An 18831-nucleotide genomic window follows, 5' to 3' on the forward strand; every position below is an offset into this window, starting at 1 on the left:
CCGACCGATTATACCTAACGCACAACACTCCCATGTGGCTAGATGGGTAAGTCCGGTGAGATCTCGGAGTGTCATGTGGATAGATGACCAGTAGGCCTGGATACCTGAGCAGGCCCAAAACATATGGTGGAAATCTGCGTCTTGCGCCTGACAGCGGGGGCAAAGGAAAGTTGTAGCAGGATAGAAATTCTGCTGGCGTGCTGGTGTCAAGTAGGCCCTATGTAGAATGTGAAATTGTATATTCCTAAAACGGGCATTCCTGGATACTTTTTTGGGGAATTTGAGCGCCCTTTCCCACTCATTGTCGTGGAATGACCGTCCCACCTCCTTCTCCCAGAGAGTCCGTAGGGGTTCTAGTAGTGGAGGTGTCAATTCCCTAATTGATTTATACAGCCATGTGGTGAGATGGCGGCCCGCTCCCATTCGTAATATCGTGTGGAGGACTGGGTGTGTGGGGGGCTCCCCCGGTGTCAGATCGTAGTACGGTCGGTAGTGGCTGAGGAGTTGACGGTGCCGCAAGAATTGACCTGGGGGGAGGTCGTAGTCGTCAACAAGTGGTTGGAATGGCCTAAGTTGTCCCTCTTCGAATAGCATTTCTGCTTCAGTGACATCTCTGGATGTCCATTCCTGGAGCATGGCAGGAGTAAAGAACTGGGTATTTTTAGGCCAGCCCACCAGTGGCAGTAACGGTGTATATGGGGGTCGGTCTGGTGTCATGCGGTGTATGCGTTGGATACATTTCCGGGCCACTTCCACCTGGAGGGGATAGGTCCCGGTGGGACGGGATCCCGGTATGAGTAGGCGGTGCAGCTCCGGCGCCGCCACCCGGCCCGCGACTGTGTATGTTTCGGATGTGTACCTGTCAGCCGTCCAGTAGGAAAGCCACTGAAGCTGCGCCGCCAGAAAATATGCTTCGAATAATGGGGCGCCGAGGCCCCCCTGTGTCGTGGGTAGTTTTAATTTTGCCAGCGCGATCCTGTGTCGTCCTTTGCCCCATATTAGGGAGCCAAGAAGTGAGTCCAAATCCTTAAAAAAGGATCGGGGCGGGATTACTGGAAGGTTGGTAAAATAATAGAGTAGTCGTGGAACCAGAATCATTTTTGCGAGAGCTACACGACCGATCGGGGCCAGTGGGAGACTCCGCCTGAACCCGATGGTGGATCGTATACTGGCGAGCGCCCTACGATGGTTACCCTCAAAGATGTCGGTGGGTGAATGATATTGGCGAATCCCCATATACCGCCCGGAGTACTGCGTCGCGGTCCCGAAAGTGGAGGAACTTAGCTAGTAGTGGCCTGGGGGCTGCTCCAGGCATGGGTTTTCGGGCAGGCACCCTATGGGCTCGTTCAATTGAGAAGAACGCTGTTCGGTCTGCTGCTGGGGTGAAGGATTTGAGTCATGTGTCCATATAGTCTATGGGGTTTGCCCCCTCGATGCCCTCCGGCAGTCCCAGCACTCTGATGTTACAGCGTCTCGAGCGGCCTTCCAAGTCCTGTGCTCGCTCCTCCACCGCGGATAAGGTGAGTGAGAATTCCTTGGAGTGTCGTCTGGTGTTCTTTTAGCGTAGGCTGCATTTCCTCCAGTGTCCGTTCCTCCGCCCTCACCCGATCAGCAAGTTTGCGGTGATCGTCTCGGAGGAGATTGACATCCGTCGCCAGCGTACCGAGTCTTTCTTCCATCGATAACCGGGACAGTTCAATGGCGGCAAGGACTTTGTCTAATTTGTCCGAGATTGACAGGTCTGGTGAGGGTGCGGTATTAGGGGACCAAGTTGAGGTTTTCGGCATATTTTCCGGGGCAGTTTCCGGTACTGCGTTGTGCTGTGCAGGCTTTGGTTTCCCCATCTTCATCTTATGTGGGGGCGGGGGAACCGTTACCGTTGGATGGGACTTGCAGGTCCCGGAAGGTGCAGTGCTTCAGTAGATGAGAGAAGCAGGGGCCCTGCGATCTCGGCAAATGGCGAGGGCCTGCCCCCGCAAGGAGACAGTCCTTGATAGTATTCCGGTTCCCACTCCCGCCAGGTAGCCCTAGCAGGGGGAGGTGTAAGCTGATCCGGGTGTGGGGAGCGCCTCCACCGGGGATGGGGGGTTGTGGGTGATTTGCTCCGATCGTTAGGCCACTCTCTTGAGATAGCGCGTTCTCTCGGCGGTACCAGTGGAGCAGATGTGTGGTGGAGGTTCACAGGTGTCACTCTAGTGGGCGGAGGGCTCGCCTCAAGCTGATTGAGGGGCCATGGCCGCCACCATCTTGCAATCAGGGCCCTCATGGAGGACTCACTGTGGAGCCAGGTGTCGCATAGGCGGCCATATTGGGGTCAGGCAAAGGGTGTTTTCGGGCGGTGGAGGGGCCCGGGATCCAACAGTCGTGGTCTCTCCCGCTCCCCACTATGCACCGGCCATACCGGGTATCCGAAGCGTCCTGTGTGGAGTCAGAGTTCGCCGAGCGCCGACCCCCTCCAGTGGCGTGATCCGTCGCGTCGGTCCGCCCCGGCCCCCAGTGCTGCCCGAGCCCAGGAAGGGGGGCCCAAAGGGTGATCCGCTGTGTCTCTTTCTGTGGTCCCACCGCCGCTGTGGGTGCGGGTTCAAAGCCCGGCCCCGCCCGTACCCAGGCCTGAGGCGCAGTCCTCCGCCGATTCACCGTAGGCTCGCGGTGTCCAGACGCCGCGGCGAACCAGGCGCGACGCGCCAACACCCCCGGCTCCGTCCCCACACTGCCGCTGGGCCGTTCAAAGGGCCGCCGGCGCCATCTTGGGAGCCGGGTTGCGGCACGGAAGGCTCCGTGTACTGTGGCCCCGCACAGGGCTGCGGCCGCAGGCATCCTCAGGTCTCCGCACACTCCGCACCCTCATCAGATCAGGTTCCGATGGGTCTGGGGCCGTTCGTCGGCCTCAGTGATGCTCTAGGTTTGACATTAAAGGCGCCCGAGCCCGGAGCCTCAGCAGTGCTTGTCCGCCATCGTGGCTTGCGTAGCCACGCCCCCCCGGCTGTTACACATACATATGGGATGGATGCATGCATCAACATTTGGGCATTGAGTGAAGATATTGATTTAGGAAAATGTCTTCCTGTTTTACAATGATGTATCTGTACCAAAGCAGCTTTTAGGTTAAAAACATGATATATTAACATTTCAAAATCATTACTGCACTGCAAAAATCAATAGTTTGCCACAATCATTTCGCTACCCTCAAATGATGCCTAAATAATTGGAACCCAGTACAGACCCACAAAGATTGTGTGGTCATATAACTGATAAGCCTTTGTAGTTAGAAGGGACTCTGTTATCACCCAATACTTCCCTAAACAACATTGTAATTCCTTACTTTCAAATAAAGTCAGGCAGTGATTTAAGCATTTCACAAATGTGCTACTGAAAAACACCAGTCTATGAAAACTTGAGAAACTGAGTTGCCTCAATGTCAGCTAGGAGATTAGAAGAGATGAGTTTTACATATTGTAGGTAAATATGGGTTATCTCTTTCTTTTGAACTGTAGCATCTTGTAAGAAGGGAGCTTTGGATCAGGTAAACAACGTAGTTTACACAAATGTACTGCAGTTTTTTATATAGTACGAACATAGTACACATGAGCAATTTATATGCATGAGAAGTAAATCGTGATGTGAGTGAAAAGGTTATTTGAACAGAAGATGATAGACAAAATGGAAGCAGGATGGATATCAATCTGATGACGGAAAAGCCAAAAAGGAAAAAACTCAAATGAGTTCCTTAAATGTTTTGCTTTGAAGTGTTCCAAGTTATTCACTGCTTTCGTTTTTGGCTTCTCTAGTACCTCCAGCACTTCTGAGTTTGTTTATTGAGCCTTTGTGGTGCCAGAGATGAGGCAGTCGGCAGAATTCATTTTAATTTTAGTGGAGCTGTTATATATTTGGGCGAACATTCACAATTGTGTTGCTTTTATTAATGGGGAGAGGACATCATCATTGACAACAAGCTCACTATGAAATCACAGATCAATGGCGTCACCTCTACCTGCTTCCTCACTCTGCACATGCTACGTAAAATCTTTAAATGGCTACCCCTACACACAAGACGCAGAGTGACACAGGCCCTCATCACCAGCTGACTGGACTACAGCAAAGTCTTCTACGTAGAAATCGCTGCACGTTCTTACAGAGACTTCAGACCATACAGAACGCCACAGCCAGACTTATCCTTGGTCATCCCCGACGAACCCACATCACACTTCACCTCAGGCAACTCCACTGGAAGAGTGCCAATTCAGGATGCTGACCCATGCACACAAGGCTCAACACAACCAGGACCCACCTACATCAACCAGCACCTAAACGTCCACCGACCGTCAAAAACACTACTCTCCACCTCCCTTTCGCTTGCCCATACTCCCCGCATCTACTGAAGAAGTGGAGGACGTTCCTTCTCCCACATCAAAGCAAAGACCTGGAACAGCCTCTCCATGCAACTTCGGACCTTAACCTTACTTTCAGAATCCTAAATGACACTCAAGACCAGGCTGTTCGCATAAGCCTTTGGGACCTGCAAGTTCCTGGATAACCTATTGGATGTTTAGCCGTGCTTTATAAATCCTGATTTATTGATTGAGGATAAGGAGTCAGACTGTGGATTTTATGTCTTCAGAAGGAACAGAAGGTTTAACTTTTGCAAAAACATGAATTTGCTATTAAGTAGTACCAGTTTGCAAACATTCACTTGCCGGGTCTGGTGGCTTAGTGGACTAATGCATCCACTGTAGGAGCCTGTGTTTCACCTCATGGTCACCAGTTTAAATCTCAACATGTCCACTCAGCCTTTCATCCTTCTTGGGTCTATAAAATGAGTACCATTGAGTTGGTCAACAATGATCATATGTTATTCAACGCCAAGATGCTCTTCTGGGTGAACGTGCACTTTACAAATACACGTTATGTGATACACGTTAAGTTATGTCTATTGATATTGAGTTGGCCATCAGACAAACAACCTAGCAAATTAGCAAATGGGAGATCATTGGCTGATGAAATGAAAAATTCAGGTATGTAAATGAGCAGGTACTTCAGGTTTTCAATGAGGGAATCTGTAGTATGCGAACAACTCCATTTGCTACGTCTGGGAAAACACTTTTTCAGTTGATAGACGTCAACAGAAGAAGACAACCTTATGTAAAGTCCTTTTTGATTTTCCTATAGATGGATGGATGGAGACATCAAGCCTTAATATGCGAGCACCAATGCCTTCATTATGAGATTTGAAGGAACATCGAAGAAGTAATACTGCAACAGATATTACTGATACTATGCCACCAGGTAGTTTCGGGAAGTGATTTTAACACAATATTCTGTATTTAGAAACCAGTGAACAGTCAATAACAATGATAATCCGTTGTTCTACACCCAGATGTTTTTCCCTCATTCCACAGCATTTTGTCCTAAGCACTTTACCATCTTTTGCAGAAGTACAGTACAAATAACTTTTACTAAACAAACTAGACAAAGCACTCTTTGTAACGGAGACTTACCCATTGTCCAATGTTACTTTCTTCACAGCATAGTACTTGCAGTCAACGTTGTGTCGTGCTTTAAAAACACATCCATATCCACCTTTGCCCAGCTCTGATATATCGTGAAACCTTTTTTCAAACCTAGAAAAATTGTAATGTATGTATTATTTACTGTTTATGTCCCCATATTATTCAGACACATGCACAATATCAGCAATACAAAGATCACAGCAGTGTATTTAAAAATTAAATAACAGTCCTACTCTTCTCAGCTAAATCCGGCATACATATATCTATATATATATATTACACAGTGGCAGTCGCCACTCTGCCTTTTCAATGGAAAGTGTATCTGAACCAAAACTACATTTTTTGATTAGCCTGTAACTTTGAGAACTGTGGAAGGATCTGCACAAAATTTGGGACTCGCTTAGCAGAGGGTAGCTAAGGATGGCCATGCCAACCTTCCTGTAGTTTCACATAGGAGGAAAAAATTTAAGAGGGATGGGGACAACAAAAGTGTGTTTCCCATTGTAGCTCTGAAAGGAAATTTTGCTCTTGCCTGCAGCAAAAAGTGCTAAACTGATTCATGTAAATCTTAGCATGAATGTAGAAATGTTCACAAAAAGCATGCTTTTATTGGTTTGGTGTAAATCTGTTGGCACTTTTAGAGGTATCAGTGTTTGAAAAGGGTGCTTGGACGGCTCGGGAGGGTTAACACGTACATAGGTTGCTAGATATAAATCTATGTGTTTAATTACTTATGCCTTGTGCACCCTTTTGACGAATATGCATGACATTTGTACCTTCTCTGTTGAGATCACTCTTTGTATTTTCTAATTCGTGCAGATCCACTGGAGGTGGGAGAGATAAATGAGGAGCAATAAAAGTTTCATTTGCTAATAATCTGGCACTGTTTGATGACTACATGAAATGTGACAGACAGTTAGCAAATTAAGACTAAAGTAAGGTCAGGCATGCCCTACAACCAACCTCCGCCGTGCATAGCTCCTGGGGGCTGGGTGTAGGGCCTAGCTTAAGGCCATGCCCTGGGAAGAAAAGGGACATGGAAGGTGTATGGGGTACATCATAAGGCACATGAAATGTACTGAAAAAACACAGTTAAAGGTTAGTTGTGGTTCATCAAACATGATAACTGGTGAATTTCTAGACTTTTTTCGATTTTGTGTTTGCTCAACTATAATTAACCTGTCTTTTTTCCAGCAAGTATGTATATAATATATTTAAGTAATTTTGATGCACACATTACAGTTGCTTTAGATAATTATAACTGATACATTTTAGTGGCTTTCTTAGTTTAACACAGGATCTTTTAACTAACATTTTCACCTAAATATAATGCTCCTTTAACCTTTGCTTTATTCAGCGAATTTCTATGTTTTTTTAATGTTACGTAAGATGTCCATCACCTTGGGCGGCATAAAATTGGGGGCTGGGCCTGGCCTGTGGCCAGGGCTTGCGCTCAACCCCTTCAAGTGCCCTATCCACCATTGCGCGAGGCATTTGGCCAACAGGTCCTGGCCACCCCTTACTGGTACCCCCCGCCCCCCTGCACATGGCCTTTGGCTGTGCTGGCTGTGAGGAAGTGCTGTGGCCAACAAATGATGGACAGAATGCTGAATGAATCAAACATTCACCCCCAGTCAAGAGATCTGGGTCAAATCCAGTGTTCCTTTGCTCACTACACCAGCCCAGTTTGGACCCAGCCATATGTAAATCAGTCTTGACCCTGTTCCTCATGGGAACAGTCTAGCCCAAACTGCCTAGCTGGGTCCTTCCTGGACCAGAAACAAGCATCCTGGGACCGGTTTCAGGTTAACACCCATCATCGGTCAGGCCAGCTTGTATACAGTGGCACAGCGAGCAAGGGACCCACGTCTGGGCATACCCATCCCACATAAGGCGAAAAGTGCTGCAGCAGTAAATGATGGGACAGAATGCTGAATGAATCAAACATTCACCCCCAGTCAAGAATTCTGGGTCAAATCCATTTTTCATTTGCTCACTACGCCACCCCAGTTTGGAACCAGCCATATGCAAAACAGTCTTGACCTTGTTCCTCATGGGAACACTACAGCCCAAACTGCCAAGCCAGGTCCTCCCTGGACTAGAAACAAGCTTCCTGGGACCGGTTTCGGGGTAACAACCCTCATCAACCAGGCAAGCTTGAATCCAGTAGCACAGCGAGCAAGGGGCCCACGTCTGGGCATACCCATCCCACTTAGGGCGAAAAATGCTGTCGCAACAAATGATGGACGGAGTGCTGAATGAATCAAACATTCTCCCCAGTCAAGAGATCTGGGTTAAATCCATTGTGTGCGGAAGGGCGCAGGGCCTGTGCCCAACCCTCTGCAAATGCCCTACCTCCCATAGTGCATGGCTTCTGGCCATGGGGATGGTGCAGTTGGTCGCAGGGCATGCTTGCAGTCAGGCAAACTTTCTGACTTCGTCAAGGGGTCATACCATCAAAATATAAATAGTGGGACTATTGGCTTTATCAAGGATTGAGCATATCAACCTATATGAAGCAGATTTCTCTTCTATGTCCACAAATCACGAATAACTTTATTCAAATGTATATTTCACTAACTCTCACATTACAATGTTTAATAAAAGTGATTGTTGTAAAAAATGTTTCTTAAAGTATTTAGTGTCTCTGCGCACTTTCTCACTGCTGATCAGTGTTTAAGTGCAAGTGCTTCTGTTGTAATTTGTGTTATGGATTGGTGTTTCCATGATTGGCATATTTGATTTACACGTCAGTCCCTAGTAAAGGGCACTGAGTGTGCCAGGGCCTGTAAATCAAATGATGTGAGTGGGCTGCAGCACTGGATTATGCCACCCACACAAACAGCCTGTAAATGTAACTCTGGCCTGCAATTGCAGAGCCTGTGTGCAGTCTAGGACTGCCATGTCGACTTAGCAAGTGTACTCACTTGCCAGGCACTAACCTTTCCTTTTCTTACATGTCAATCACCCCTAAGGTAGGCCCAGAGTACCCCTGTGGGCAGGGTGCAGTGTATGTGAAAGGTAGGACATGCCCTGGTGTGTGTGGCATGCCCTGATAGTGAATTACTGCCAACTGTGTTTTTCACTATTGCAGGCGCTACCTGTTCCCATAGGACAGAATGAGGAGTTTGTTTATAACATCTTATAAACATAACTGGCCCTAAGAACTAGATGGAAAAATTAAGTTTAGCATGCCTGAACTCAGAATCTAAAGATGCATCTTTTAGTGAAGGTGATTTTTACATTCTGTTTTTGAAAATACCACTTTTAGAAAGTAGGAACTTTCTTGCTCAGCCATCCAGTAGGCCTCTGCTGCGGTTGTGGATTGACTGTCTGGGTTTCGGATGACAGGGGCTGGAGAGGAGCAGTAGCTCCAGATAGTCTAGGTGTGTCAGGAAAGGGCTGAATAGACCTGGTCTGCATTTAGAGTAGGGGGATGAGATTTCCTTTCACCTGAATGGGCCTGCTCTGCCTCTGACAATGCTGTCTCCACCTCCTGCCAGGAACCCATACCAGAGAGGGCAGAACTGGTTCTGGCTGGGCACAGACACTCTCTGCCAGAGAGGACACAGGATTGTGGGCTATATAAAGTGGGGCCCAAACCCCTAAACTTTAGAACTCTTTTGGACCAAGAAGACTGCCAAGAAGAAGAGCTGGGAAAGCTGTGAGGAGGAACTACCACTTTGCTGAGTGCTTTGCTGTGTTGGCCTGCAGTGGCTGCTTCTGTCTTGGGCAGTGAAAGAACTGGACTGAACTTTCTACAACTTCTTTCTTTGAGTATCTCCAAGGGCTTGAGATAGAGCTTGCCCCCTGTTCAAGAAGTCTCAGGAACAGCAAAGCATTCAAGTTCTTCTGCACTCAGCACTGGGGACTGTGTGTTTTGTGCTCCAACAGAAGAAAAAGCAACCTGACGTCGTCTACGACGCCGCTGCCGACACCGCTGCCGACTCCATGTACTGAAGGCACCGCAGAGGGCACTGCCGCTACGCTGCACCGCAACCATGGTCTCACCGAGGCCGCCATCTGACGCCGCGACCTGTTGGCACTGCACTCCACACTGCCTCGCTTCACGCCGCTGCCTTGGTATCCCCGACAACGATGCTTCACGCCAAAATAGACGCTGCTGCTTGCACCGTGGTTTGAGGGCACTGCTCGTAAAGTTACACAACGCACCGCCCTCATCCCGCACCGCAGCCTTGGCCTGCTGGCGCCATCGACTCCAGGTCATCAGCCGACGACAGTGCTTCAGCAACGATGACGCCGCTGCTTGCACCGTGACCTGCCAGCACTGCAACGAGCACCGCACCACTTTGCGACCCTGGTCTCATTGACAACGCCATCAGATGCAGCCACCGAGCCGCTGCTCGCACCGCGACCTAAGGGCATCGCACGCCGCACTTTGCACCGCAGCACCCGCCGCCCTCCGACGTCAGCAATCCGGATTTCAACGCGAGGAGTTCAATCTGCAATGCGTGTGACTTCGAGGGCCCGACGACTCCTGCACCGACCTCCGGAACCTACGCCTGCGGACACCGTGCTTTCAGAAGCTCAACGAGAGGTCGCCGACGCCCTGCATTTCTAAAGGTACTGTTTGCGGGTGTGGTGTTCTTTTGTAGTGCTTACACTGTATTACTGTTGGTTATGTGCAAATGCTTTACACACTGCCTCTAAGATAAACCTGACTGTTCGTGCCAAGCTACCAAGGGGGTGAGCATTGGTTATTTTAGGAGTGTAACTCCCTTATCCTGACTAGGAGGAAGGGTCCCTACTTGGACAATGTGCAAACCATTGCCAACTAGAGCCCCCATCTCTAACACCCATAAAATGCAATCATGACAACAATGAGAAGAGGTCTCTGCACTCCAGCTGAAGAGCACAGAGATCAAGGTGAGAGTGCTTTAGAAAAATATGGTACTTTTTAGTGGGGTAATGGATTTAATGACCCAGGAAAATTAGGGCCTGATTACTATTCAGGTGGATGGAAAGCGGCGGACGGGATATCTGTTACGTTTGTGACGGAGTATCCTATACATCAAGATCGTAATCAGGCCCTTACTGTTTTTTGTTTTAACATTGTTGGGGGCTGGTGCACTTCCTGCAGCCCTCCAATAACATGAAAAAATGTTTGGTGGTGCCCCTGCCTCTTTCAGAGGCCCCACCAATACAAAAATACTTATTTTAAAAAAGCCTTAGGTATATGAGTTTGCTTATTTTGGTCAGTGCTCTTTACTAATAGTATAACTTAAGCAATCCTCTTCCTCAATTTCATTCCCATGCCACAGGCACTGGAAGTAGAGAGGTGGGAGGTGCTGGAGCACCCTCAAAATACCCATGATGGAGTTCAGAAGTGATGAGCAATAATAGACCTTTACATTTTGTTTTTATCATGTCACATTTGCTGTGCATTCAAAGACAAAGGTCAAATGTTAGGCTCTTTCTTCCGAGGAACGTTGGTGTTTACTTTTCTTTCTCTAACTGCAAAGTGAGAGAATTTATGTGACAATCTTGATGGTTACTGGGGGTTGAAAAGAAAGACTGTGGAATGTAATTTCGTTCCAGCACACAAAAAAATGTATATGCCAGTAAATGAACTACTCAAATATTTCAGAATATATCAGAATTAGGAAAGCACAAATTAAGCAATTTTTTTTGTAGTTCTGAAGAACGGTGGAAACAAATATTTTAATATGATCAAAACAACTCAATACTCTAGGTGATGCTGATTTCCACACATTATTGTGTACGTGCTGTATAGTTTAATCAGTAAAACTGTATGTCTGTACAAATGTAATGGTAATTTCAGTTGAAGATATGTTGACTGTAAGGGCAGTGTGCTACCAAACCATGCATAATTCACTCTATGCCACTGTACACCCCTCCACTTCACTATATGTCATTCCACTCTATGCTACTCTACGCCTCTCCACTCTAAGATTCTGTACGCCCTTCCACTCTATTCTTCTCCACACCACTTCCCTCTATGCAACTCTACTCCCCTCTATGTCAGACGATGAGACTCTACTCCCCTCTACGCCACCCCATTCTACTCCCCTGCACTCTACGCAACTCCACTCATAACACTTTACTCCACCGTACTCCACTCCATGATGCTTTACTTCACTCTAGACCACTCCACCCTACTCCACTCCAATCTATAGAACTATAATCCACTTTACGCCACTCCACTCTACTCCACTATATGCTACTCCACTCTATGGCCACTCACAACACTTTACTCCACTCTACGACACGCCACTCTACTCCTCTACATGACACTCTACGCCACTCCACTCTGTCATTCTACTCCACGATAGGTTACTCCACTGTTCGCTACTTCATTATACACCACTCTACTCCTCTCTGACACTCTACTCCATGCTGCTTCACTGTCACTCTACTACACTCTATGCCACACAACAACACTCTACACCACTCTGAGCCACACCACTCTACGACACTCCATGGCACTGTATTCGAATCCACTCTATGCAATCCTACGCCACACCACTCTACTCCACGATATGCCACTAAATTCTATGCAACTCTACGCCACTTTACTCCACTACACATCACTCGCCACTCCGCTCTATGACAGTCTACTAGACTGTACGCTACTCTACCCCACTCCATGCTGATTTACTCCACTTTCCACCACACTACGCCACTCCATCAATGACACCCCAGTGCACTCTACACAATTCCACTCTACGCCACTCCACTTCACTCCACACCACTCTCATCTACGCCACGAGCTATGCTGAAGAACAGTCACACCGATGTACAACATGGCAAAAAACATTGGTGAAGCCAATAGATCTTGCATAAGTGAAACCTACTGGCTTAACCAATACTTGTTTTTATAAGTGCTCTGCTTTTATTTAGGAGCCCTAGGGGTCCCGGTCCCCCTTACCACTTAAATACTTGAAACACAACACTGGAGTGGAATCACTTTAGTATTATAATTATTACACTAAACTAGACTTCTCCAACGAATAGCTCTACGTGTTTATTCCAGTCTAGTGAATTTGAAGCTTTTGCTTGGCTGAATTAATACATGTATACCTAAATTCAAGTGTGTGCATCTGAGACACAAATGTGTGCATTTGTAGACCAATTTAGAGAGTAATATATTTGAAGTTGATATTTAAGTGAAAAATCGTGTGGCAATGAGGGAGACATATTACTAATCTTACCTTGGTGCCAGAGGCGATGCCGCTATGGCTGCTATGTATTACCCAGGTAATGGCATTCCAAATTGACAAAGCTTTTTTTTTAATTTGCTTCGTGCAATCCTGCTTCTGCTTGATGCATTGAACTGAACACTGCTGGAAACCCTGCACTGAGGTGACCACTGCTGGCAATCTTGCATAGAGTGTGACTACTGTAATCTTGTCTGATGTTGACTTTATTATTACAAATCAAATATTATTAGTAGCTAGGGATAGTTTTCACTGAACATAAGTAGCTTTTATTACAGAAAAGTTCAGAGAGCCCTTTGCTATACTGTATGAACCTCGGGAAACAATCAGGCCATTATTACAATTGCTGTATAAAAAAGCTATTTAAAACTAGGGTGACTGCATTCCTACATATATTTTTACTTAAATCTTTGGGAAAGTGGCCCCTCCCCTAAATTAAGAATGCACTAAATTCACTACTACATTTTGAACACTCAAATGGGCCTGTGACGGTGCATTGCAGGACCTTCTTCCACACCCATTTTATTTTTATCTGAGCAACTCAATTGATGTTTGATTAGAATCGTAGAACTTCCAGTTTGACATATGCAGTTCCAAATCATGTAGGAGATCATAGTCGAGTCTCTATCAACAAATAAAATAAAACATAGATTTGATTAAGATATTGGACATACTCTACAGAGTCCACCGCTTGTTTTTTCAGCTTGTCCACTGGCTTCACTGAAAAATTGGGCGCCAACGTAATTTCTTTTCTAGAAAGTAAAAAAAACACATATAAGGTATATTTTATTAGTCAATACAAACCACACATCTCAAAAGACGTTAATAATAAAAATGAATAATAATCTTAGAAATACATTAGATCAACAATACAAACTGCTGCTATTCACATGCTACTAGGTTTCTCAAGTTCAAAGTATGTGGGCCGGGGCCAAAATAAGAAAAACATGAGCACGAAAAACGTGCTAGAACAAATACAGTACATAATCCCATAACACATGCTAAAATGGATACAATACAGTGCTCCGACTCAATATTGGGTGTAAAACCACTTTTACACACAACCCAACCCAGACCAAGACTAAAAATAACAAGTAAATACTTTGGCGGCAAGCTTATCAGCAGAGAAAAGTGACTTACCAAGCAAACTGCAATACAAGCTAACAGTAGAAAAATAAATAAAAATCCACGCTTATTGACTACAAATAATTCATACAGGGAGGAAATGCCTTCTGACCTCAAATGAAGCACTACAGGCAGAAAAATGCAGCTCTACATACACGTTCTCACTCTTTAAAATAAAGGGGCAATAGCAGCAGAATAAAAATAGTTCCAAAACAAAAACACATGTAAATTAAACACTGAATTGAGGTGTCTACAATGAGCCTGCTTAACAAATATTGTACATTGGAAGCTATAGTTCACCTACCGTAAATGTACTGTGTAGCTAGCATAGTGGTACAATGCTTTAAATGGACTTGGTATCGTCTGTGCTGCTATTGGGAATTTGCACATTGCCTTCTAACAATCAAATAGGCTTCAAATCCTGTTTCTTCCATTTCAACAAAGGCACAGATTAAGCTAATTGTGCCAAACTCAGACCTGCTTGCTCTTAGGGGATGTTTTAACCTTGCACGCTGAATGCTTTTAATTTATATGTCTGTTTATTAAGGTTTTTATTAACTGTACCATAAAATTCTTCCTCAGTATAACGGTACAATGCTTATCTGCGTCAATATTACAAAATGCCCATCAGTGGGGGGTAAGGCAGAAAATATTTAATTCAAGAAGCTTTAATGCCCTACCCTGCAGCACTTTAATTAATCGTTGTCTCTCCTCAGACTGCAGGAAAAAACTTTCCAAGCAGCTGCTGATAAGGATTAAGATGGCTGAAAAATCTTTAGAAGAAGCCTCCAAGGAAGTTACTTTCAAGATCACTGCAGGGCTTCTAACGCTCACATTTAGCATTATGTTGGTTTAGCACGATTCATGATACAAGAAACGTAATGCCAATTCCGTTGTTCCTTAAAATCTGTCTCTAAAACAAATTCTGAGATTGCATCTTGCTCTGCAGGGGAACTTTAAAAAAAAAGGTTGACTACACACTTACAATTCATGGACACATCATAACCCACATAGACAAATTCAGTGCAGACATTGTTGCTAGCCCATTGCAGAACACCTTCACAGCTACGAGGTGCTTGCCGACTACAGCAAGACAATGATCAGGCACTATCATGGTATATGACTGAAGACTAACCTTATATGTCTACTTCTCGAACATTACTGTGATCACTCCGAGACTCCTAGGTGCATTTATAAAAACAGACTGCTAATGCTTCCTAGAGTAATCATAAACAAGTTATTTACCCTCATCCCTTTAATTATAACAGTCTAGGGCCTGATTTTAAACTGCACTTTTAAGTAAGTTTCCACTCTTTAGAAAATGTACTACTTTCGGAATTCACAAACTGCACTTCTGTAGTAACTAACACTTTTGTATTATGTCCTACACTACACATGGTCAACCACTGGTACTGCGGCTTGCATTATTTTCTAGGAGAGGGTATTGCAGTACCAGTGGTTGACCATGAGTAGTGCTGGACTACTGCTGTTTTTTTAGTTGTAACTTACATTTGGAGTTTGCGAATACAAAAAAAGTAGTAAACGTACTTATAACTGTAAATTTACTCCAAAATGTAAGTTACCTTTGTGAATCAGTCTGTTAGTATTCAACAGGGTATTTACGCAATTGGTTTAGAGTATCAAGGCACCATATATTGTAGTTATTACTACCTTAAATCATTTGTCCTCATTTCATTGACCTAAAAAATTGCAACACAGGATGTATACTGGAAGTAGGTCTTCAAGCTAGAGTACAGGAATGGAGTACTAGAGTTGTTCATTGTTCTATGCGCAGCTATTTCTACAACATTTTCATGGGTTACAACCAACATTTAGGCGCTATACTAGCGTTGTCAAAAAATATGATGAGCAATTGCAGATAGCAGAGGCCTTTCCTATTTGTTGCTGCAGGCACAACAGGAAATGGGGTCTCACTCTGTCAGCAATTCACCGACGTTAAATCGATAATTACTCATTGGAAACTACACATTGAGATCCTAACGGGTGATTAGCTGTGCTTTATAGGAATCTTGATTGATTGGCTTAGTGTTCAGTTCCTAGAGTGTGCTATTATAAGTTTGTAGATAATATACAAAAAATTATGTATCTTTTCAAATATATAGCCTCTACTATGGAAAACTAAATTACACTACACTTATCACTTTTTAGGTTATTCTAGTATACTAGTATAAATACATCGAACCTATACCATCACTAAAACGTCCCTGATAGTCAGATTTGGTGCTCCATTCCTGGTTATGCCTGAGCGGATGTGGTGAGGCGAGCGACAGTAGACGGAGCGGGAGACACGCGTGCCGCAACTGCCCCGACCCGACCCAAAAACAGGAAGTATACGGGAAAATAACCTCCGGTCAAGCCAGGGACCGAGACCGGCTCGGTGAAGCAGCGGCAGACCAGTCCAGCCCGAGGCGAGGCCGCAGTGTTTCAAGGCTCCAAGGCCGGCGTGCGTGTGGTTGGCTGCTGGTTGGCTGCTGCTGCTGAGGAATATTGTCTGCCAGTTTGGCCCGCTGTTTTACTGGTGACTGGGCAGCCTGCAACATTGCTGCCAGTGTCGACTCGGCTTTGAGACCGGCAGGTGTGTGGCTGAGGAGCTGTTGCGGAGGAGTGTGCACCACGGGAGTGGTCTGGAGCTGCATTACCGCATTGAGGTCAGCCCTTTCCCGGCTGTGCACCGAGCCCTGAGCATCAAGCCTGAGTGGTCGTCTTGTGGAGTGAAGCGCTAAAAGAACCATGGCTTCTCTAGGTTGGTAGCATACAGTTTATATTTTTGTTTTATGTCGTTCTTGTTTTGTACAGCCCGGAGTCAGAGGAGGTGAGGCGGCGGCAGGAGATTCAGCGGAGGCGGCATGCTTAGCCTAGCCTGTAGGGTATATAAAAAAAAAAACACAAGAGACGAACTGAGGATGACAAGTAGATCAGCAAAAACCTCGGTCCAAAAGAAGTAAAGTACAAGCAGCAGAATTCAAAGGAAACCAAGGCACCCCAAGGAGGCCTGTATCGGGGGTGGTACAAGTCCAACTACAGGTAGACACTGTGGTGTCAGAGCAAAAAAGAGAAGTTTGGATAGGAGTTTTGCTCGTGATACTCCAATAAAAGCCGCTCAAGAGCTACATCAAGGAAACTATCATAAGATTTAATGGGTTCACCAGCCTTGAAACAGCAGTCAATTAAGGAATGCTTTGAGAGCTAAGAGAATTTGGCCAGTTTAGGCCCTAGAGAAAATGTCAAACCGAAATAAGATTGGCATGAATAAATCCAAGGCACAAGTTGCACCTCCACCGATGATTCAAGCCAAGGAAACCTCATTACCTATACAATCCACACCAGACTTGCAGAGCACTCAAGGAGGCAATAATATTAGAGGAGATCTTTCGACTACACCAGGTGGCTCACTCATGTCTTCCTTGCTCAGAGTGGTGGATAAGGAGAAGGAGAATGAGAATGAGAATTCAATGATAAATGATAAAATAGATGATAAAATAGACGTAGTAAGCAATATAGGAAGTAATAACTCAACAAACTCGGAAACGGGTTCGATATATGGACGTGAAGACCCGAATATATTAGGGGATGAGGATATTATCGATGATTCAGAATCCGAGCAAGTCGAGGTCTCATACGAGTCATTCAATGCTTCAATGTCGTCTGGTCAAATGTTGGAGCTAGATTATTTAGTTAATTCATTAAACTCAAAATCGAGCTTTAACTCAATTACATTGAGGGCACAGTATAATACCACACAAAATGTTGCAGGTTCAAGACGATGTAGAAACCAAGATCAGGGAATAAAACAACAGGAGATGGAGATGGGAAATAATGAAGGCAAATTGACAGGAGATGAAGAGATGCCTCCAAAATTCCCGGTACTGTCCGTAATGGGGGCAATAAGAAGTACACTGTCACAAATGTCTGATATTGTAACAAGTCAATCAAACCTATTGACAGAACAGGTAGACTATCTCAGACAAATTGCAGCAGAAATGGCATTATTAAAGGCAAATTCTGCAACATTGTCATCAATAAAACAGGACATGAGCGAACTAACTAAAGCCTTAAAACATTTGTAGCGCATGGATGATATTGTCAACCTACTAAAATTATTACCCCCAAAAAAATGGGGAACTGTGGATTGAACTGTACTAATAAAAATGCACTTCCGGATATTGGAGAGATGATTACGGAAACAGACAAAGAAATAAGCAATGTAATTGGAGATAGCTTCGAACATAGAAAAGATGCTGCGAATATATTGGGAGAGGTAAAAATAAACAAGACAAACATCTTTAGTGGAATACGAGTTGATGGACACCAAGAGGACTTTGCTCTTTATTTGAGTAAGAGGCGACTTAACAAATTAAGAAAACTTGAGAGGATAAATGATATCAAACAAACTATGCCTGATGCTCTAGTGCCAAAGAAAAGTGAGAAGTTTCCAATATTTAACAAGTCAACAAAAAAGGCAAAAGAAAATAGCGATAATAATACTGATGGGGCTCATAAGTCCGATGTAAGAAGGCCAAGCCATGAAGAATCATGTCTTTTAGTGAATCAAGATAAAGCGACAGTATTAGAAAATAAAACATCAGAGCAGAAATTGGTACCAAGAGTGACAAACAGGGCCGTATTAACATCACTTAGCTCACCTCAAACCAAGGCATCAACAAATACTTGCCTTGTAACAACAGTACCATCTATGATCAATGCAAATATTCAAAATGAGGATAGACCTGCACCTTTCCTAAGAAACAACAAAGGACTATTGAAACAAATTATGGTGTGCATATTAGGGATAACTAATAAAGGTAAGCCACACCATTAAAAAGTGGTTTTTATCTTTTAGCAATTTAAAGTAAAGTTGGCTCTGTATTTAGAATGTGAAAACCTTCGGGATATATATATTTTTAAATTATTCCAAATAGCATATTTTTGCACACCCCGTAGGTATTACATTTACGCCTTGAAGGGATTCATAGAAATAG

The 18831-nt window shown here is 44.8% G+C and overlaps 1 protein-coding gene across 1 annotated transcript in view; it reads right to left on the reverse strand.

Moving 5' to 3' along the window:
- Positions 1 to 18831, reverse strand: part of LOC146817879 (interferon-induced, double-stranded RNA-activated protein kinase-like) — a 512572-nt gene that overhangs the window by 124154 nt on the left and 369587 nt on the right. The window contains exons 10-11 of the mRNA XM_085611365.1: positions 13381 to 13458; positions 5496 to 5618 (exon numbers count right to left, since the gene is read on the reverse strand). Coding sequence (XP_085467491.1) covers positions 5496 to 5618; positions 13381 to 13458 — 201 coding nt within the window. The remainder of the gene's footprint in view (positions 1 to 5495; positions 5619 to 13380; positions 13459 to 18831) is intronic.

The sequence above is a fragment of the Triturus cristatus genome, chromosome 6 (genome assembly GCF_964204655.1).
Source record: "Triturus cristatus chromosome 6, aTriCri1.1, whole genome shotgun sequence".
NCBI lineage: Eukaryota > Metazoa > Chordata > Amphibia > Caudata > Salamandridae > Triturus > Triturus cristatus.